Below are 22893 nucleotides of genomic sequence, written 5' to 3'. Positions count from 1 at the left end.
CCCGCTGACTGGACACTCACCTTTTTTCCCCTCCCTCATCATCATCTATTTTGTGTCTGAACTGTGGAAAATGTTTTAAGAATAATTAAGACAAATTATAGCCTGTATATATTTTAGAAAAATCTTGAATTATTCACATGCATCTTTTACAGAAGTGTGATTCACCATTGAACCACAAGATGGCTCTATTATCCTGCTGTTTTGTTGAACCATTTTCTGTTGAGTATATCTGCGGGAAATCCCTCTGTAGCATCTGCAAAACAAACCCACTTAAAATAAATACACTGCTATCTTACATTTTGATGTACATGCTTATAATGGCTGAAACAATTTTTTAAAGGATTGGACTGGATAATATAGGAAAAGCAGCCAACAAGTGACCAGCACACACGAAACGTATAAAAAGCAAAAGCTGGTTGATTGGCTGGCTAAACTAAGAAAGTTTTGATTTGTTTAACATTTTTGGTCACTAAATACTTTCATTAATGTTTCTGCATTATTTTGATGACTTAGGCCTACTAGACTATTTTTTGAATTTTGACTTTGACTGGTAGTGTACATTTGCTAATTTCATTGTATCATAAATTCTCATGCATATTAGCTAATATTTCAGTATGTATAGGCCTATATGTATTATTATTTCTAGTAAACTGATTTAGCTAATGTACAGCCAGAAATATTGCTTACGATGGTCTAAGATCAGTTTCCGTACTTGAAACTACAATATTTCTCAAAACTATGAAAAAAAAAAAAGCTTTTAAAGAGAGGAAAGTGCTCTTATATTCAAATATCAAAAAATAAACAGATGTTCGGAAATTCAGATGTGCAGACACCTCAAACTATAATGGTTAAACCATTGTTGAGTTTTAACCCTGCAAAAAAAAAAAAAAAAAAAAACAGCTAAAACCAGCCTATGCTGGTTGCCTGGTCTTAGCTGGTTTAAAATGGTCTCCCAGCCTGGTTGCTTAACTGGTGTCTGACCAGCCAGACCAGCAAAGAAGTGGTGAAAACCTCTCTAAAACCAGCTGCTGAACCAGCTATGACCAGGCTGAAACACTTGGCTTCAGCTGTTGTTTCTTTCAGCAGGGAAGACCATGCAAAGCGTTATTGTTGTTGAAACCAAAACATTTCTGCTTCCAATGATGAACCTATACATTCTGTTTATATATTTGTAGGGCAAAGTTCTTAGTAATGTTATTTACGGGTTTGGTGACGAAAAAGAACAGAATGTTCAAGTCCTGTAAGATATTTACCATGCGCCCCTCTCAGCGCACGCCTCCTCGTGCAGTGTTTTTGGTATTCTATTGGTCGACTCATTTCTGTCGAGGGGCTTTGATTGGACAAAGACACATCAACATTCACGACCCATGTGCAATTCATGTGAACAGCAGCAGAGCTGTTTTTTTCCCCCTCAAACTTATCCCATCGCTTCGTAACTTCTTCTTTGCCTTCCTGGTCAGTTTTTTGTTTGTTTGGCCACATCATTAAGTAGATTTACGGTATATTCTAACATACGAGTGTTTGGTATTACTGTCATTTTCAGCGCATGTGTGCTCTCTAACCCAGTACTAATATTATAACCAACGTCTCTTGTAAACGAGTTTAAAATATTCAGCGAGTTATTACATTTTTTTTTTTTTTTTTTGCATGCGAAAAAAAGTAATTAAAAAATAATATTAGACGTTGTCGTCTCAAAAAAAACTGATTATTCAGTAATCAAAATAATCCGTTTTATTCATATATTAGTGGCCAGTTGCATAAACTGCGTAGACTATTCTTGCAAGTCATCTAATTTTTTAATATCTCTTTAAAAGTCAGATAACTTTTTTTTTTTTTTTTTTTTTTTTTGTAGCATGTGCGCGTTTTTTGTTGGTATTACGGTAAAGTCGGTCATTGATAACGCTCAGCCGATATGACATACATCCCACCGTGAGCAGCTCAGTCAGTTTGCTCGGTAACAGAGGTCAGGCGTAGAACTCCGAAGAACTGGGTCATGATAATACAGCCAGGATGAGTTCAACCGAAGATATTATCATGGCGATTCCCAGAGAGCTCACACAAAACCCACTGCGGAAAATATGGATGCCATGCAAGAACGGACTACCGGAAAAACACATTTCTCAAAAGAGAGGTATGCTTTCGGCAAATACCAGCGTTTCACGACTAAACGATCAGAGACAATGTGCTTATGTGTATGTGTTCGCTTTATGTGTTATTATCCCAAACGCCCTTATTTTTTTTTATTACAAATCCCCGCGTAATTTGCATGCTTAAACGCGCATCTGTTACATTTTTACCTTCGGTTTAGGTACAAATGTATCAGTGTTAGTGTGTTGTATCTTTTAGGTTTGAGGGGGAGTATGTTAAAGTTAGCATCTGGAGTTGAGTAATAAAATGCTCCCGGGTGCGGAAGTAATGGTGTATGCTCTGTTTTTAGGAAAATTCTCACCATATGTGTCTGTTTGTTATCATTGATTTAATTATGTAATTTCTTCGGATAATATTCCGAGTGCACTTTGTAGCCTTGCATTTAAAGATAAGGCACTATACTGTAAGTAAACCTAGTGAACCCAAATAGGCGCCGCATAGTAAGACGGGAATGATGCAACCAGGACCGCATGCATCAACCTGCCGGGTAGATAAAGTACAGTAAGCTACATTGAAGCTCGCTCTATAGTATTAGCAACAGTAATTTCCTCCCAATGTCTGACAAGACAAAAGTAAACACTGAGTGTTTGGGAATAGCATATGTCCAAAGCGTCACAGGTCTAAAGTGCTGTATCACTATTATCTCCGCAGCCCGCCCTCTGCGTATTTACTATCATTATCAACTCAGCATCACGAGCATATCATCTGAACATCCTGTAATCTGAGATAAGGCAAGCACAACGCGAGCATGTTTTACTTTTTTTTTTTTTTTTTTTTTTTTTTTTTTCAGCACCGGTACTGTACAGTAGTTGTGTGCATTGTGTTGCGTCGCTGGTCTTCTATTGGCTGAACCCTAACTGTAGACGGCCTCTGATTGGTCAATGGCGCATCAACATTCGCGGCCCATGTGCTCAGCGTGTGAACACTGAACTGCAGGATCTCGGATGCTCTAAAGCTCATGCTGATCAGCTCATTGTCCTCTCTGATGATAAACAACACGAGAGAACATGATCTAGTGTTTGTCGTTTGCTTCATGTTTTGATATACAGAATGAAACAATTCATTAGCTACATTCTGGTTAGTTTTATTGGCTACAGAAAATTCCACACTAAAAATCTGGGATGCAATTGTATATTTTGTAATATTTAAGGTTCTACACTGTTTCCAAGTCTCGAAACAAATAAGCTTGTGACATTGATAATCATCTTTTTGGAAGTATTTTTGAAATGATTCCTTAGTGGAAATTGTGCAGTCTGGTTTGCAGCTGTCTAGAATGAAAGCTGATTTAATGTTCTGGAGGGGGTTAAAAAATACCATCCTGTGCTTTCCTTTTCTATTTTGGTGAAAGTGGTTTATCTTTGTGGTTGCATTGACTTTGTGAAGCAAAGTGTGGCTGTGGGTGGGATATAAGGATTGTGGTTTAACTTTAGGGATGTCCTATAAATTCCTTGGGGCCTGTTGCGTTTAAATGGGCAAAAAGTAAGCGTGCAACAGTTGAGTGTTTTTCCAGCTCACTGTAAGCTCCAAAACTGCTGCCATACAGGGTTTTAAGAGGAGGTTTATAGCCTTTTAAAGAGCAGGTTTGCTGAGCGATGCCGTTCATCAAAGATGCTTTACACTTGTATGGATTCACTTAATTATATGCTGATTTTCATCTAATTGGCAGATTTGTTTTGAACTCCATGAACTTAAAGTCGAATGAGCTGTACTTGCAACACAATCTGATGCTGAACTGTCTCAGTAGGGTTCCTATTTAACTAGTCAGCAGATAATAATAAAGTACACCTTGCACATGATCTCTCAGTATCTGAGGAATCAGCAGAAATTGAGAAGAGCTTGATAACCATGAGAAATTAATTTTTGTTTAGTGCAGTAAATATAAGTATCAGAAGGACTGAATGTATTAAAAAGAGGTATAATCTGAGTTTGTTACATTGTGTGTATATATATCAAAAGATTAGTCTCAGCCATAAATTGATATAATTCTGCAGAAATCATTTCTTATGTCAGTGTTTTTGGTTGACTTTGGTTAATGTAAAGAGTATTAAGGGAATTGAACCAATGTTTCCAAAGGCTATTTCATAATATTTCACAATAAACAGAATACATTTATTAACATCAAACCATAAACAAATAAATTCTTTCAGAAGCCTCAGACGCTGCACGTCCATTACCCAGACCACCGTTAGTATAAGAAAATCTGACAGAGCTAACCATGTGGACTTATACTAACTGAAAATGAAACAAAGACCGTATTCACTGTCCTTTCTGCTGTACAAAGAACAATTGATATTTACAGATGCATTTTTATTCTCTGTCTCTCTGTCTCTTGGCAGTTTGCATGACCAACTGTCCCACTCTCATTGTGACGGTGGGCTTGCCAGCGAGAGGAAAAACCTACATCTCTAAAAAACTCACACGCTACCTCAACTGGATTGGTGTACCAACAAAAGGTATGGAAATGATGCATAATGCTCACATACATATGAACAATTAAAGATTAATTCTGCAGCCAGTAAATCTGTTTTGTTTTTTGCAGAATTCAATGTGGGACAGTATAGGAGGGAGTGTGTGAAAATCTACAAGAGCTTTGAATTCTTTCGTCTGATAATGAGGAAGGGCTGAAGATAAGAAAGTAAGATTCAGCATGTTTTAGTATGTTTTGTTTGTGGATGCTTTTTTTTTTTTTGCTGTTGATGTGCATTTTGGGTTATCATATGATTTTTGTTTTTTTGGGGGGTTGGTTTTCAGGCACTGTGCTTTGGCAGCACTTAATGATGTCAGACAGTACCTCAGTGTTGAGGGCGGCCAGGTTGCTGTGAGTATTTTTTTTTTTTTTTTAAAGAAATTAATACATTTATTCAGCAAGGACATATTCAATTTGATCAAAAGTGACCATAAAACATTTATAATGTTTTAAGATTTCCATTTCAAATAAATGCTGTTATTTTGAGTTTTCTTATTAATCAAATAATATGTATCACAACATTGATAATAATTAGAAATGTTACTTGTGCACCAAATCAGCATATTAGTATGATTTCTGAAGGGTCACTGAATACTGGTAGCCTGGATGCCAGCTGAACTTAGCCCCGCCCACAACATTTTGAGGTCGGGGAGTTCGGTCTGGACCATAGACTGTAAAAAAATATGGACGTAGTGTCCGTGACGTCACCCATAGAGTTCTGAACAGCAGTTTTGACGCGTAAATGAGGCCGCGGCCATCTTAGCTGCACGTGACCGCACGTCACTCACGGATAACTGAAAATGGGCAAAGAGGCGTGACGAAGTTTAAGCCCATGCGACTTGTTGCTGAAACCACGCCCGCCCTAGCCATCTATCTTAGATACTATCTAAAATATTAATAAAGATAGCAATATCATTAGAAAGTACTAAAGGATTACTGTCAATCTACAGTAATTTTTTTTATGATAACGTTATAGATGCTCCAACACCAGTAGGCTAATTAATTTGTGTGGGGTGTGCAAATAACACAAATCAAATGGGATATCATACCTTTATAAAGAAATAGAGATCGCGAGATGAATCCAATCTGTGGCACTTGGGTAAAATATATGTACAAGATGTATATCTCTCAAATGTTCTCTCAAACTAATGAGCACGTATCCAAAGTATAATTTTCAAAATAGTGCAGCAGTTTTAGTTATATCCAAGCAGTGCTGTCGGAGTTGTATATCCTCCTGGTATTGTCATTGTAGTAAATCTCAGGAACAAAACTTTTAGCCAATGCCACGACGATCCAACAACGTGTGTTCCGCATGCGAGCACATGTACACAGACTGACATCTGTCTCGAGTATGCAGCAAGCCATATATTGTATAAAATAATACAGAAAAAAGCACAAATACGACTGAGATGCCAAATTCAGCGGCTGAAATGAGCTGCTGAGGTAACATGACGGCTCACAGACAGCAGCGGCATACCTGTCACTCAAGTGACCACACCCTTAATTATGCAGAACTTGAAGGCTTAATATAATTTAAACAGATGAGCTATAAAAAAAATTCACCCCCCTCAGAGTTGTCATGAAGGGCAAAAATTCGCAGTATAGACCAAAACCACAATATGAACCAGACTGTAAACATGTTTTTTTCTGCTGTAAACTTGGCTAATTTAACATGATGGTCAATGAGATTCTGCTCACTTCTGCAGCCTTGTCCCTAGCGGCCAGTCGATGAATTGCAGTTTAATTCACTTCCGTATTGGCTTCACGAGAAACAGGGGGAGGTTGCCGCTTTGTCTGGACTCGATCCGTAGAGGAGTAATTATGCCCGAACAGAAACTGTTCGGACCAATCACATTGTCAGGGCGATGATTGACAGATTAGGCTTGTTTGAGATGCGCCTAGCCTCGCCTGAAGTTCAGCCGAGAGTAGGCGGCTGCAGTGAGGGGAGGATTGAAAAAAAGTGCAGGCAAGACGGACAGTTCTCCGTTCTCGTAGTGGATCAGATCCTACGAGATCAAAGGCGGATATCGCGGGATTCATACTCGTGCGCTGTGTTGCTGATAAACTGGATGTAATTTAAATTCTGTTGCTTTTATATGAAAATAAACCTAATGAACAAGATACCCAAAGTACTTGTTATTTATTTCCATTCAAAAGATGTGTGTATCACTCATTTTAACTTTAATTATAGACATTTTTATATATATATATATATATATATATATATATATATATATATATATATATATATATTTTTTTTTTTTTTTTTTTTTTTTTTATAAATGACAACAATCATAACCCATAGAGAGATCGCAGTGTCAGAGAGTTTGGGAATATTTACACATTACTTTTACACACAAAAACATGATATTAGAGTTTTAAAATCAAACATTTTAAATCAGATCAATACATCACTGTTGTTTAAACCAATAAGCATAAAGATGTGTCGTCAGCAAGTCGTTTCCCATCGTGCTTTTGGTCAGCGCAGTCGGTGGAGAGCAACAGTGCCCAAGGAAGTCGACCGGAAGTTGAAGTCGGCCGCGTGCCGCCATCTTGTAGCAGAACTTCACTTGCGTTAGCATCCCATTGACTCCCATTCATTTTGGCGTCACTTTGACAGCGATAACTTTACATCTGAGGCGTTTAAAGACTCCATTTGTCCATTATTTATTTCTAAAGATACACGACAATGTATAAAGGGCTCCATTACCTTCTATGTTACATTATGGCCCCGTAGAAACAGTTTTTGTAAAAATAGGCTAACGATTGCGTCATAACCACTCGACTCTCTGTCGCACAGTAGAGAAATTACCGTACAGACAGGAGGAGAAGCTCGCAGGCAATAGTATGCATTAACTTAATATGGCGTACTGGCGTTACATTTTAAAATACTATACAAAATAATTAATCAGAATACTTACTCCTGCTCACTCACGCCAAAGAACTCCCCGCTCAAGCTCGCCGTCTCTGCAAGATTAACGATGGCAGTTTGCACGCACAGCTACTAGAAGATTTACATCTGTCAGACAGGTTGCTGACGTCATCAAGCTTAGTTTGAGTCTGCGCGTCAGAAACGGAAGTGCTAAAAATCGCTAAAAATGGGCTTCACTTGTCTCAATTGAGTTCCAATGGGGTCGCTGTGTCCATTTCTTTTACTGTCTATGAGAGCAACTGCGCTCGACTGCAGAATCCGACACGTCCGCCTCACCCTCGCGAGAGGTTTTTGACACACGTCGGCATGACATCAGAGCAAGGCGGCCCACCCTCGGACACATTTCTAACCGGCATGCATCTTGCGGTCATCACCGGTGATCGGTTCTGCGCAGAATTTGCTCATCTCAAAAAAGCCTATTATCACCAGAAACGTAATTAGCCACGTCATCAAAGAGCGCTTGGGGAGTTTGATTGATCTAACCAATCAGAACGCCGCATCCGCCATTTTGTCCGACAAAGCAGTCAGGAGTTAGAAGATTAACCTCGGTGGAGTTAAACTTGAAAAATTGTGCATATTGACGTCTTTCCGCGTTTGAAACAACATTCATTCTCATGTTCATTCATGTTTATTTGATGCTATAAATGGACTAGTAGGAAGAGATGATCGGTCCACGAGCCTCTTGGGCTGAGGCGCTACAGCAATCTGTCACGGTCATGGTCACAACCCATTAAAGAGCCACAAAACGGTTTTATTGTTTGAATTTTTTAAATAACTACACAGTTTGAAAGCTGGGACTTTGTTTAATATCATAAGTAACCTGCTCTGTCTCATCTGTCGATGTGTTGTCAGTTTCCTCTTTGCTCCGCGATGTATTTTCCACTCTGTGTGGCGTGACAGCGCCACTGCTTTTCGGACAAAGCAACAGTAACTAAGGGGGGCGGGTCTTTGCGAAAGGTCAATTAGTTTACAACAATGATGGCTGTTGAAGAACTGAGATGTGTAGATTCCGCCATCGCGTCCGTTATAGAAGATATCGACAGCGCATTAATTTTAAAAAAGGAACAGAGGACCGCGATCAAGGCATTTGTCGATGGGAAAGATGTCTTTGCCGTCCTTCCTACGGGACTCGGCAAAAGTTTGATTTATCAGCTGGCCCCGATGGTCGCTAAGAAGAGTTCTGTTGACAACTATGCGTCGCTCAACATACGTCACTTACTCTGTAGCTCTGATTGGTTGTAGGTCTATCCAATTGAGGTCTTTCCTGGATCGGTTGAAATACGCCCCCATAATCAAAGCCCAATGGAGCAGTATCAGACTCATATTCGAACTAGAATTGAGTATGACCACGTCAGGCTAGAATACTGGAGTAATAACTGCTGAAAATTCAGCTTTTCCAACAAAGGAATAAATGATCTTCTAAAATATATTAAAATAGAACAGTTATTTTGAATTGTAATTCTATTTCAAAGTGTTATGGTATTATGGTTTTTGCAGCCATGGTGAGCATAAGATAAGCATTTTTCAAGAACATTAAAACAAATCTTTTATATAAGTGTGCTGATTTTTCAGGTGTTTGATGCCACAAACACAACCAGAGAACGGAGGGCCACCATCATGAGATTTGCAGAACAAAATGGCTATAAGGTAAAACACCATGTTATGCAGTCATGTGACATTCATAAACTTTTAGCATTGTAGTTTCTTCACGCTTTTACTCTATTTTTATCTTCATGTTTCTATTTTTGTCTTAGGTGTTTTTTGTGGAGTCTTTGTGTGAAGACCCCAAAGTTATTGCAGAGAACATTGTGGTAAGGCAGTGAATAAATACCCACAAATGATTCAAAGTTGTAATATTTCAGTGATTTCTAATTTCTTAGTTTTAATCGGTGATTCTAACCAGTGATTGAATGATGAATCTCCAGCATTTATCCTCAATACATTAGTAGTTTTTATTAAATTATCCCAGCATTTATTTATCTTTTTGTGTGTTGGAGAGCAGCAGGTGAAGTTGGGAAGTCCTGACTACACTGACTGTAACACTGAAGAAGCCATCCAGGACTTTATGAAGAGGATCAAATGCTATGAGAACAGTTACCAGCCACTGGATGAAAACCTAGACAGGTTAGAAATCCAATTTCATTTGTTCCCCAATGTGTTCCACCTGAGAGTAAATACCACTTCATATTATTTATGCACTTTGTATTTAGTTTCTTAATGTTGTGTATTTTCTTACAGAGAGTTGTCATACATTAAGATAATGGACGTTGGTCAGCGGTATTTGGTGAACCGCGTCCTCGACCATATTCAGAGCAGAATCGTTTATTACCTAATGAACATCCACATCACACCACGCTCCATCTACCTCTGTCGTCACGGAGAGAGCGACCTTAACGTCAGAGGTCGCATCGGAGGGGATTCAGGCCTGTCGCCCCGTGGTAAAGAGGTGCGTTATGGTATATGTCTGTGAAAGACTGTCTACAGAATTGGTCAGTTGGATTCACAATCTCTCTTTCTGTTTCTTGTGTGTGTGTCAGTTTGCTCAGGGTCTTGGGAGATTTATTCAGGATCAGAATATAAAGGATCTCAAGGTATGGACGAGTCAGATGAAGCGGACCATTCAGACCGCTGAGGCGTTAGGTGTACCGTATGAACAATGGAAAGCGCTCAATGAGATTGATGCTGTAAGTGTTATACAATGAGGTTTTCTTTCTAATTGCATTTAACAGTACCAAGTCAGTGACTTTCAGTGTGTGTGTAGGGTGTGTGTGAGGAGATGATGTATGAGGAGATCCAGGAACATTTTCCTCTGGAGTTTGCACTCAGAGACCAGGATAAATATCGGTACCGCTACCCTAAAGGAGAGGTGTGTTGAAAAGCTAGATTATTTACAATCAGTTAGAAAAAATTCTCATTAAATCTGAGAAAATGTATCATTCTCTCTCTCTTTACAGTCTTATGAGGATCTGGTCCAGCGGTTGGAGCCCGTCATTATGGAGCTTGAACGTCAGGAGAATGTTTTGGTTATTTGTCACCAGGCTGTTATGCGTTGTCTGCTTGCTTACTTCCTGGACAAGAGTGCAGGTGTGTAGATGGGAACATGTCATGGTAAATGAAATATTTACATAATTGTTATGATCTTTAACCTTTTTTTTGCCCTCCAGAAGAGCTTCCGTATTTGAAATGTCCTCTACACACAGTTCTGAAGCTTACTCCTGTGGCTTATGGTAAGAAACTAATCTCTCTCTCATACACGTAGACATTTGCTGTGCAAGTGCACATCATTCTTGTAACTTCACCCAAAAATGAAATTTGGGATCAGTTATGATCTCAATATCTCATATGAACAGCAGAAACTATTGAGCATTTTAACACTACGAACAGAACGAGGAAAGCCGACTCAATTAAGTAGTTTGATGTAGCCAAAAATGAATTGGAAATTATTTTACTCTGTTACTGCAGTGATTTATGAAAGCACTTCAAAGACAAACTGAGAAATTAGCAGAATCCTTGAGGGAGCATTTCTCCCTGGCGTTTTATATGTTGAAGAGCTCATTTAATTACCTGGAAACATGACCTCTTGAACTGTACTTTAATGTAACCTAGATTCTCTCCTGTACTAGGATGTAAAGTGGAGTCAATCTATCTTAATGTAGAAGCAGTGAACACTCACAGAGACAAACCTGAGGTAAGAAAACCAGATAGTCATTTTACATATATAAATAGTAATTCTGTTGGTTTTTGAACTTAAATTAAAAATCCGTTCTTTGACAGAATGTGGACATCTCCCGTCTGGCAGAAGAGGCTCTTCTCACTGTTCCGGCCCACTATTGACCTGTGACATCCTGTTCATCAGCAACACTCCATCAGGCTGTTCCATCCTTTTATGTGACTCCTCTAATTGGTTTCTACGTGTTTTGAAAACATTAGGCGGAAAGTCAGTTATGAGTCCTGAAGATTGAGCAATTTTAGGCCTCAGATTTGTATTTTCTCTCTTCTCAATTGCCACATAGGTGACTGGAATCCAGTTATTGATTTAATAACCCTAGTGTTGGGGTGCGAGTGTGCGTTCACCCGTGTAGGTCTGTGCTTGCATTTGAGACTGGCTCAGAACAGGTTTGAATGAGATGCAAGTATTCTTAAGATTTTTGCTGGAATTATTAACGTTATGTTTTGTATGTGGGACTAAATAATTGGTGCAGGTGTGTGTCTTCACATAATGACTGTTTAATGTTTGATTTGCTTTCTGGCTTCACATTTCTTTAGGCAATAATTTACATCTCAGTCATTCACACAGTGGAGTTTAACACTAAATGATATTCATAAAAACAGAGTACACAACTTGGTTTTAAAAAATGACTCCAGATTTATAAGCGCACATAAACTTTACTTTGTACAGTGTTGAAACCACCGGGATGTTGCAGCTCCTATCAGACTTGTGACACCTGAGCGTTTTAAAAATGCTCAAAATGTAGCAAGGAATTTTCAAATATTACCTCTGTTATGTTTCCTGCAAAATATAATGTTTACATTTTTAAAGCCTTGGTACAATATAGGCTCTTTTCTTTTCTTTTTTTCTTTTTTTTTTGCACATTAAGCATACTTATTTTCTTTAATAACTATTTTGACTAAAAACAATTTCTTAAATCTCAGCTATATATATTTGAAATTGATTTGTGCTTAATTTTTTTTTTACTCTACAGTCTATAGTGTTTATGGAGATAAGGTGATTGAAATGTTTTCATCTCAATTATTGTCATGCTTATAACCAGTACTGTTTTTTTTCTTTCTATTGTTTAAAGAGAATTTCTGAGAACCGAATGTGAAGAGCTCTGTGAATCTGTTATTTAATCTGTCCTGCAGGTCGCTGTGATCGGTAGGGCTGAATGCTAATGTGTTTGAAGCTCATGGTTCTCAAATTTGACGCACAATGTCACATTTTCTCATTAAATCAATCTGCCATGTAATATTGTCTCCAAGTTCTGATGAAATATTTACACATTTTTGCATCTTTATAGCAGACATTTTTCTATGAAGCGAACCCAAATTTTAAAGCCAATTTAGTCTCATTCATTGTTAGCTGATACTTACTAGAAAATGATCTATAAACATTTTTTTATAAAGTCAGTGTAGATGTTTATTAAACCTTCCATATGGTTGTCAATCACAGTAACAGAAATTCTAAAAGAGAGAAATATCAAAATAAATAAACAGAAAAAAATATACAAAAATTTCACACATTATATTAATCTCAAACTGAATCCATTTTGATAAAAAGGTGCAAAGAAAACCAGAGGGACACAATTCTGAGAACCACTCTGTGAAAGCATCCTATAATACTATACTCATACACAGTGCAAAGATTCTTGTGATCATGTCAGTGCTTAAAAAAATGAATATAGCACCTCATACAGCAATGAGGGTCAAAATATCATGATTCAAGGCCTTTCGAGTGAGCGTACAGATCCAAGTGGCTACACATGACCATGTTAGAGTCCATAATAAGACAACAACATGCTTTTAAGGCTGCAACAGTATGAGCACATATATGCTTGCCTGGTGCTCCCATGATGTCAGTCAGACCTCAGGCCCCGCCTTTCATGCCGGCTGCTGCGGGTTGATATTAAGGTGGGCGGGGTTTCCCAGCAGACCAATCCGCTGCTTGTGTTTCCTCTGCTCAGTCATCTGAAGATTGACACACAAGGATGAGTTCAAAGAAAACAATTAAAGGTGTAGTAAACGATTTTTGAAAAATGCTGCTGATAATAGTGCTGCACACTAATATCCAATCAACAGTAAGGGGCGTATACATTCAGGATGGGGGAGGAGAGAGAGCTCAGTGAAGACATTAGCAGAATGACTACAGAAAAAGAGAGATGTGTGGAACATCTAAACCTCCTCCACTGCTCATTTCAAACAGCATCTCCCAAAGTGTGTCCGAAAAGTGAGAACATACTCTTTAATACATGTTTTTTCTTTTGGTTCCCCTTTAGTGATCACTGTAACTTCTTAATGTTGTCACATTTGTAATTTATGTTATGTAGCTAGGGAGCTGTTCATGAAAATTATGTTTGTTTTTTGGGATTGAAGGGATGAATTTGCCAATGAATGAGTAGAGGAGCTAAATAACAATTAAACATTCAACCTGAATTATCATAGTAACACAAATTGCTTTCACTTATTGATGACATCATACCCTCGGGCGGCAGGCACAGCGGATTCCGCCATAGTCGTTGCCTGTGTTGTATAGCGTGTACGTGAATGTGGGGGAGGGGCATCGAGATAGGGGTATGATCCTTTTGGGTAGGGGCGTGTTTGTTTTGGTGATTTAAAATATCAACAGTGTTTACCAGAAATAGCTTACTGCACCTTTAAATAATTACAGTTCAGTACATGGAAATGACATACAGTGAGTCTCAAACACCATTGTTTCCTCCTTCTTATGTAAATTTGATTCTTGCAAAAGACCTCTGAAGAACAGGCGAATCTCAAAATAACACCGACTGTGACGCAACAGTCGGGATCATTAATATGTATGACCCCAATATTTGCATATGCCAGCCCATGTTCAAGGCATTAGACAAGCCAGTATTAACATCTGGAGCTGCACGGCCGAATCAACAGACTTTATGCAGGTAAGCAAGCAAGAACAATAGCGAAAAATGGCAGATGGAGCAATAATAACTGACATGATCCATGATATCATGGTATTTTTAGTGATATTTGTAAACTGTCTTTCAAATGTTTCGTTAGCATGTTGCTAATGTACTGTTAAATGTGGTTAAAGTTACCATTGTTTCTTACTGTATTCACTGAGATCAGAGTCATATCATTATTAAACACTTGCAGTCTGTATTATTCATAAACACAACTTCATTCTTTATAAATCTCTCCAACAGTGTGTAATGTTAGCTTTAGCCCTGTTAGCCCCACCACAGGCTACTATCAAACTCATTCAGAATCACATGTAAACATCCAAATAAATACATTACTTACATGATCTGATATGCTGCATGATGAACACTTTGTAAAGATCCATTTTGAGGGTTATATTAGCTGTGTGAACTTTGTTTATGCAATGTATTATAGAGTTGCGAGCTTGGGGGCGGGGATCGCAAGCATTTAAATGGGACGTGCGCTGAATGGGTGCATTTCTAATTATGCCCCAAAATAGGCAGTTAAAAAATTGAAGAATAAAAAATCTATGGGGTATTTTGAGCTGAAACTTCACAGACACATTCAGGGGACACCTTAGACTTATATTACATCTTTTGAAAAAGGGTTCTAGGGCACTTTTAAGTTAGATATACACACCTCATACCACAATTTGACAGCTTATGCAATTTTAGTGTAGAACAGGCTTTTTTTTTTTTTTTTTTTTTAAACTTTGGAAGAATTTATAGTGTACTCACACACTTTTAATAAACAAGTTGCACACGCACCTGCTCTTTGAGCTCTGTGAGCTGATTGGTCAGGTTGGAGACCAACCTCATTGTGGACTCTAGTTTCTCCTGCAGACTGCGTAGTTCATTCTGTTCACCCTCTCCATCACTGCTGACCAGTGACATGGCCCTCATACGAGGAAACCAGTCCAAATTGTGTTCCTGGATAAAGGTTAAAGAGGTCATGCTAAACGATAAAACAATTTATGGTTTTATTAAGCTGCTTTCGCATTTTAAATGTTTTGTTTTATACAAACAAAAAAATTAAAATGCAAAAAATATACATTATATTAGATTTTAAGTTATTATAATTTTTATTACAAAAAATTTTGATGATTCTATAAACTTGCTTCATCTTCCTGCCCCTATTTCTATAATGTGAAAATAAATATTTCCCTCAAAAAACAAAACAAAAAAAAACTACTGACCTTCTAAGGTCAATGAGCTTGATTAGTATCAGATCACACACAAAAATATATTTTTTCTCGTAAAAGCCTCATGATAATTTAAAAGTAGACAGTCGTTCACCATGGATGCTCTCACCTTGATCATCTGAGCTACGTAGCTCTCAGGGCCTGTGTATTCAGTGGAGTCCTTGACCCGCACCAGCACAATGAAGAACAGGTAATGCCATAGGTTATGCTCTTCCTTGATGTGCTCCTCAAACGTCACTGTTTTATTATCAAACTTATCTCTCTCCAAACCTGTGGGTGAACAAGAAAATTACCCAAAAAATAAAAACCCAATCGCATGTCAAGGCACATATATGGTTAAGGATAACTGATTGTTGAGAGGATGTGCATCTCATCTCACCGCAGATGAAACATGTGGTCTTGAGGATCTCCTCTTTTCTCTGCTTCTCACTTCTCAGGTCGGCAAATGTGTCAATGATGACACCAAAGATGAGATTCAACACAATGATGATCACCAAGAAAAAGAACAGAAGATCATACACGACACGTGCAGCGAACAGACGCTCCTGGAAGCACACACAGGTTTCGATTGAGGTTGTTATTAAGAAAAACAACTATTATTGTAAATATATATTTGTGCATACCTCTTTGGATGGCTTGCGCAGAACATCTCCAACTCCACCACCACTCCTGAGGCCGTGACTCAGTACAGTGATCATACACATCCACAGAGAATCACACGCTCGCTCTACATCATCTATAAACACAAAATACTCAATGTTTCCACTCACTGTCAGTGTACGACTGATCCACAAAATATTGCCTAAAAAGGATAATTTAATATTTAAATGATTGGATAACATATTTGAAATAACTGCAATAGAGCTGTCAATTTTAAGTGTAATTTTAATACATTAATAATAATTACTGTTATTTTAGTAAATAATAAATATTATTATTATAAATTATAATCATTATTATATATTATTATAATCATACCCCTGATCTGAATGCTATTACAAACATTTTTTTTTACTAAAAACATATTTTACATGTCTAAAATGATAATGTCTTCAAATTATGCTCATATTTAAATTTGCAGGAAAATATTGATATATGTAATTAATTTGATTAATTAATAAGCATACCATGCAAATAACCAATTGACAATTGAATTTTAACCAATTGACAGCCCTAGTTAGAATGAATTTCATTGCTCACCTTCCTCCACATCCGCAGGGAGACAGGACCCATTTTTTACATTACAGACCCCCTCAGACAGGAAACCAGCAGCCAAATTTACTCCCTCCTCTGACACACACACATTCATACACCACAGAAAAGATTTTCAAAACCACCAATATGAACATTACTTTGTGATTTGCTTTGTGTGTGTGTGTGTGTGTGTGTGTGTGTGTGTGTGTGTGTGTGTGTGAGAATGTGTTACCCAGAGTGCCGTTGGGGATGCGGTTCACCTCCAGGATGAAGTCATCCTTAAAGAACATATATCCAACAATGGAGAAGAGGTAGACCAGGATCAGACCCAGAACAGCTGTCAGGACAATAGATCGGCCGTTTCGTGTCACACTCTTGATTACGTTCAAAAGAGTCTCTTCCCTGTTCACCAGGTCAAACAACTACACACACAGAAGTACAATAAATTAACATTTGCTCTGACAATTATTTAATTCTATACTAAATTATTAAATGCATCATAAAAATATGTCACTATTTGGTTATATATATATATATAATAATTATTTTGTTTAAAAAATTAAGTTATTAATTATTTATTACTAAAAAACATATTATTAAAAAACATAATATTATTATGTATTTATTCATTCGTTATCTTATTTTATTTTATCACCTTATTTTATATTAGGTGTCTTTAACTACTGTGTACTTGCATGATGTATGTTGTATTGAAAATCACTTTTGGGTAAGGTTAGAAATTAAGATAAACGTAAACATAGTAGTTAAAGACACTTAATATAAAGTGGGACCAAACATTTTGTTAATAGTAAACAATGTAATAAGGTTTTCAGACAGACCAGTAGACTGTAAAAGAAGACGTGTCCAAAAAGGCCGAGAGTGCAGATGAGAAGGTACAACAGATGAAACAGGAACTCTTTATCCATCACCATCACCCGGTAACCACGGGTAAACGTCCCACGGTTACCCACAAAGCTCAGCATGAACACTATCTTATTACAAACCTGTGCAGACACCAAATGAGGTCAGAGCGTCAATAAAGACTGACACCATGTAAGAAGTTCTTACACTGTGTGTACAGTGTAAGAACTTATATGCACTCAAAATAAAGCTCTCCCATGTGTGTTTGTGATCTTACATTAAAAGCTCCCAGGAGTGTCAACATATGCTGCAGCCCCACTGAAAACCCCAGCTGCAGAACAGTGGAGATGACCAGGACTCGCACTGCGTTCGGCCTCGGTGACATTAACACAAAACTCAATGACCCCAACAAACACACCCACAGCAACAGAGAAAGAGAAGGATCCAGTGAACCTGAAACATGCACACCACATGTACAGTGTAAATGTTCAAACACAGGTCAGGGATATTGTGGAAAGAAAGGCTGAATCGTGAGGACACTATAGAGGGAGCTCACTTTCGCTCATTCCATCCAGAGGGTAGAAGAACGCCACCAAAAGATTAATGAGAACAGCCAGGTTAAAAGACACATTACTCCAGAACGACATGTTCCGGCTACACCAGTACAGTACTGGCTGTGCTAAAAACAAAATGAAAGGGATATATTTCAGAAATTATGATATAGAAAGCTCCTCATGTACAATTAAACAACTAGTTGCTTAGAATGGCTCAGTGTATAGCATATCATTTTTACAATAAAAAAGACAATATAAAACATTGAAAAAACATTAGTAGTACCAATTTTGCAACTAATAAGAATGGTTAAAGTGAATGTACATCTAACATATAAATAGAGAAGAAGGGGCTGAATTAAACCATTTTCAAACACTAAAATGAAACACTAGAGAATGAACATGCAAACAAAACCAAGCAAACACACATTTACCTCTTAGTTTTTTCTGCCACCTCATTTCATTGAAGAGGTCGTCTGCGTGCAGGAAGAAGTCATTTATTTTACTGCCCTGTTCGTCTCTCTCTGTACCATAGTAGACACGCAGCTTGGATTCATTTGTCAGAAAAGAGCAGATATTCGGTACAGGAAACACAATCTGTTCCATAGTGCGATCCTGGCGGACTATCTGTGTATATAAACACATAAAAGAGCACATGCAAAGATGAGATTTTAAAAACAAACAACATGTATATCAAGATTTGATGTTAAAAGCATTTGAGTGTTTTACCTCTATCTGTGCGGTGTGTTTTGTGTAATACTCCAGGGCCTGGTCCTCCCCGCCTGGTTTTAGCAGTATTTGTAACTCCTTATTGTGACGCGACAGCTGAAATGGCAGGTTAATCAGATCACAACAATGATCTAATGAAGTGCTCTTAGATAAAGAGATATGCCGTTTGGCATTATGGTCAGGGCAGTACCCACCATTGGGGTCCAGACATCAGTATTTTTTGAGGTGTATATAATAAAGGTTGTGAGATAATTGCCTAATATTAACTCTGCATTGGTGGTGTAAGGATATTGCACAATGCCAAGATTACTGATTTCTCGTCTGAGATGCATAAGATCATCAATGTCAAAATGTTTGAGATGACCAATCAAATCAAAGTAGGCAGGCTTTATGTTCACAGATGATGCTGAGGACGAATTCCAGCAACAACATTTCAGTTAACGGTCATAAAGTGGGAGATAAGATGTAAGTAAGTAGCTAAACTAAACTAGGGCTGCAACTAACGATTATTTAAATAATCGATTAATCTGTCGATTATTTTTACGATTAATCGATGAATCGGGGAAAAAACATTAATTTCCAACCTTTTATTCAAAAACAGAACTGACAGTGCAAAAAATCCTCAGAACGTGCAAAAACAGATTGCTCTTTTAACATCCCTGAGCTGTTAAAGTAATAAAAAACAAAAAACAAATGAACTAACACAAAAAAACATACACATGTATGCTTTACATCTGCCAAATATATAGTTTTTTTTTTTTTTTTAAAAAAAAATAAAGTGCACAAAAAGATGTATATTTTTGTTTAAAGGGACCTGAGCTGTCAGAACAATACATCTTTTTTTTTTTTAAATAAATAAAAATAAAAATCAGTAAACTTAACAGGATTTTTTTGAACGGTAGAACTTCTTCTCTACACTACACTCACTCACTCCCAAATATATTTGTCAACAATAACTGATATGGGATAAAGCACAGAATAAATACATGACAACAGATCAGTGTTAATTATGACAGCAAATTTTTATTTAGTTTTATTCATAGTCTTTTGACTAAAATGCCATTCAGTTTTAATCATGTTTTAGTCATTTGAATTGTTTTAGTAGTTGACTAAATATCACAAGATTTTAGTTGACTAAATCTAATGGGTTTAGTTAAATTGTAATGCATTAAGAATTTCTCTAAAATTTCCAAACCCATTATATATACTCCTGGAGAAAACATCTACTGTATTAACCTATTAATATGAATAATATTAAAATTTGAACATGCAATACAGACACAGATTTAACTGCTGGGACATAAAAAAAATATTATCTTATAATTAAATAAAACCACTCCTTCTAAAGAAGAACACAATGTCTTCTTTTCAATGAATGATATATGCATTCTTTATAACAACTTGCATACAACATTCCTTATGGATTAAATATAATTAATATATAATAAATCCTTATTAAAGCTAAAGAGCAGTGAGTGATTTTCTCTGTCTTTTGTTGTTTGATTAATATTAACCCTTTCGAGCGTGAGTTTAAAATATTCTAACTGTCCCCCCAGAGTGAGTTTTAAGGCGACCGTTATTTTAGAACGTTTGCCTTTAATGTTTCCATAGCGACGCGTCTTGCATGTGAACGCAGCCACAATAACACTGAATGACAGATGGATCGCTATTATTTTGTTTTTCCTTGTTTATTAAAAATATTCACAAACTTGCTTACTCTCCGATGGTCTTTCCTCTACCTCCGCTCTGCTGTTTATTTAATTATTTTTGCTCCTCTCTGCTTCGCGCTCAACCGCGCTTTTTTATACTCAAACATCTCCGCGTCTTATTGAGAGGCGTAATAGTCGCGCGACACAACGAATCGATAATGAAATTCGTTGCCAACTCTTTTAATAATCGAATTTTATCGATTTTATCGATTCGTTGTTGCAGCCCTAAACTAAACATTTAATATTTGGCAGCTGTTTAACAATAGAAATGTTAAACGACCGACAGAAATAATAAGATATGCAAACTAAAACTTTTGTCTAATTTCGCCATTTTGAATTTCAATTTACATGATTCATTTAATATAATTTGTAACTGTCAATGTTATGAAAAAATAAACATTAACAAAGCCATTTTTATTATAGACATAAGATTAATAATGAAAGAATATGCACATCTTGTGAATTAATTTAAGTTACCTAGCTTTCCTGGCATCCTTCAGTAAATTCACTTGTCTAAGAAAATGATTCATAAAACATAAATATCAGTTGACACTATGTTTATTTTTTTCACTGACACAGACGAAAATAAAAAGACTGTAGCTCAGTTTTGGGAGGGGAAGAAATACAGCACAGGATAAGGAGACTGAGAGAAAAAGAAAGAGAAGGTGATAGAGATGAGAGAGGAAGAGCAGGTATTGAAACTTTTCTTATTTAAGGCCATTCCTGTTTGGACTATGTGCATTGTCAACAATAAACATAAACTAGCCTCTAATATTTTTCCAGTTTGTAGCGTTGATCTTTCATTCCAACATTTAACCTGATTCTCATGTTTAAAAATCCATTAGCTTAACAAATATTTCATGCTTTTGCCCACTGACATGATTTTAAAGCTATTGTTATCCATTTGTTGGCCTTTAAATGTCTTACAATGCACATTTGTAAATCAGGAAATCTATTTGCATCTTTTGCCATAGTTTAAAATTTATCATATATTGCAAAATACAGTTTCACAGCTGGAAATATTTATAGCCGGCAAATGTTTTCCTTATATCCTACACTTGCAGATGTGACAAAAGTTAAGTTTGATCATATGTGCTGGAGTGTGTGGGTGTACCTGATGTGCAAGGATATAGATGTTGTGTCCAACATTGCGTGGCGAAGCAGCATGGTCCTCTCCATTCTCCTGTTCCTCATCCTCATATTCTGTCTCCCCCTGCTGGTAGGCCATTTTCATCACCTCCACCTTGAACAGGAACACACACACAGCTAGGGTTGTGCAAATGTTGTATCCAAAGAATGTTAATGTTGATGGTTTACTATCTGTCTACATAGAATGACTCCAAGGTATAGTTAAAGCAATGAGTGAAGCAGGATATTCTGGCATAATAACTAACATACTCACTAGTTCTTTTGGTCTCATGTTGTACAGGATTCTTTCTGCGTTCTCGCTGTCGTGACGGCTCTCCATGATGGCCAGCAGTAGCTTAGATGCATTATTCTAAGAAAAAGTACAATAATGTAAATGTATTGGTAATAAAAAGATTAAACCTTTTTTTAAAAGATTAAACATTTTTTGTCACATACAGCAAACATCTCCTCACTATCCGATAGCTGACTGTCCCCTGAACACACTGTAAAAAACGCGGTCTCCAGCCAATAACCGACAAGAATGATTTTTGTTTCAGGAAGCACGGAGGGCAGGGGGAGGAGGAGGAGGAGGGAGGGTCTAGCTAGCCTCTGTTTTGTTTGACAACACTTCGAACGTCAACAGGAAGTTACTCGACCCAGGATCGCTTAGAGCACCTTTAATATATTACCACTCCTAGTTTTTTGTAAATAAAAAGCAATTAAGAGTACTCACAGAAGAAGTACCAAAAATATCTTGGGGGCCTTCAAAAATTGTCTTTTGAAGGGTTGAGAAGAACTGCTTTATAGGACTTGAGGCCTGACCAATTTGCATTGTTAAATTTGATGTTACCAAGAGATGAGAATGTTGTTATTTTGTCAATTAATAGTCCATGTGACTACAGTGGTTCAACCTTAATTTTATGAAGCGACAAGAATACTTTTGTGTGTACTTTTTAACGATGTATTTAGTACTTTTCTGGGCCTTGAAAGTGGTAATTAAATTGCTGTCTATGCAGGGGTCAGAGAACTCTCGAATTTCATCAAAAATATCTTGATTTGTGTTCCGAAGATGAACAAAGGTCGTACGGGTTTGGAATTTTCATTTTTGGGTGAACTAACCCTTTAAGATTCAAGTGATGTACCTTTAATTCTAGAACCAGATCCATCCTCTTTCTGCCCAGTGGATTAATATCATTCAGAATCAACGCAATAATTATGTCTATGCCATTAGATTCATGGGTGGCGATGCAATTCTGCAAAAAAAATGCATATAACAGGACACATTCAATATGGGAAGT

At 37.2% G+C, this 22893-nt stretch overlaps 2 protein-coding genes across 3 annotated transcripts in view; one reads left to right on the top strand and one right to left on the bottom strand.

The window, feature by feature from the left end:
* Window positions 1-1883: 1883 nt before the first annotated feature.
* On the top strand, window positions 1884-12514 carry pfkfb4b (6-phosphofructo-2-kinase/fructose-2,6-biphosphatase 4b). The gene is given in 15 exon segments (XM_048199378.1): window positions 1884-2131; window positions 4485-4601; window positions 4688-4750; window positions 4753-4783; window positions 4900-4966; window positions 9120-9194; window positions 9302-9358; window positions 9550-9671; window positions 9786-9993; window positions 10085-10231; window positions 10309-10413; window positions 10502-10631; window positions 10712-10774; window positions 11171-11235; window positions 11322-12514. Coding segments are annotated over 15 exon segments (1431 nt in total). The 5' UTR covers window positions 1884-2010; the 3' UTR covers window positions 11382-12514.
* itpr1a (inositol 1,4,5-trisphosphate receptor, type 1a) overlaps window positions 12106-22893 on the bottom strand; it is a 39050-nt gene continuing 28262 nt past the window's right edge. For both annotated transcript variants that reach the window (XM_048199375.1, XM_048199376.1), the window contains 15 exons: window positions 22738-22848; window positions 21870-21965; window positions 21582-21710; window positions 18759-18854; window positions 18464-18656; window positions 18035-18157; window positions 17756-17931; window positions 17457-17621; window positions 16850-17039; window positions 16624-16713; window positions 16047-16159; window positions 15803-15968; window positions 15533-15693; window positions 14990-15151; window positions 12106-13232 (listed from right to left, as the gene is read on the bottom strand). In XM_048199375.1, the coding sequence (XP_048055332.1) occupies window positions 13146-13232; window positions 14990-15151; window positions 15533-15693; window positions 15803-15968; window positions 16047-16159; window positions 16624-16713; window positions 16850-17039; window positions 17457-17621; window positions 17756-17931; window positions 18035-18157; window positions 18464-18656; window positions 18759-18854; window positions 21582-21710; window positions 21870-21965; window positions 22738-22848 (2058 nt within the window). In that variant the 3' untranslated portion in view covers window positions 12106-13145. The remainder of the gene's footprint in view (window positions 13233-14989; window positions 15152-15532; window positions 15694-15802; window positions 15969-16046; window positions 16160-16623; window positions 16714-16849; window positions 17040-17456; window positions 17622-17755; window positions 17932-18034; window positions 18158-18463; window positions 18657-18758; window positions 18855-21581; window positions 21711-21869; window positions 21966-22737; window positions 22849-22893) is intronic.

This window comes from Megalobrama amblycephala, linkage group LG8 (assembly GCF_018812025.1).
Source record: "Megalobrama amblycephala isolate DHTTF-2021 linkage group LG8, ASM1881202v1, whole genome shotgun sequence".
Lineage (NCBI taxonomy): Eukaryota > Metazoa > Chordata > Actinopteri > Cypriniformes > Xenocyprididae > Megalobrama > Megalobrama amblycephala.
This window is presented reverse-complemented; position numbering and strand designations above follow the sequence as displayed.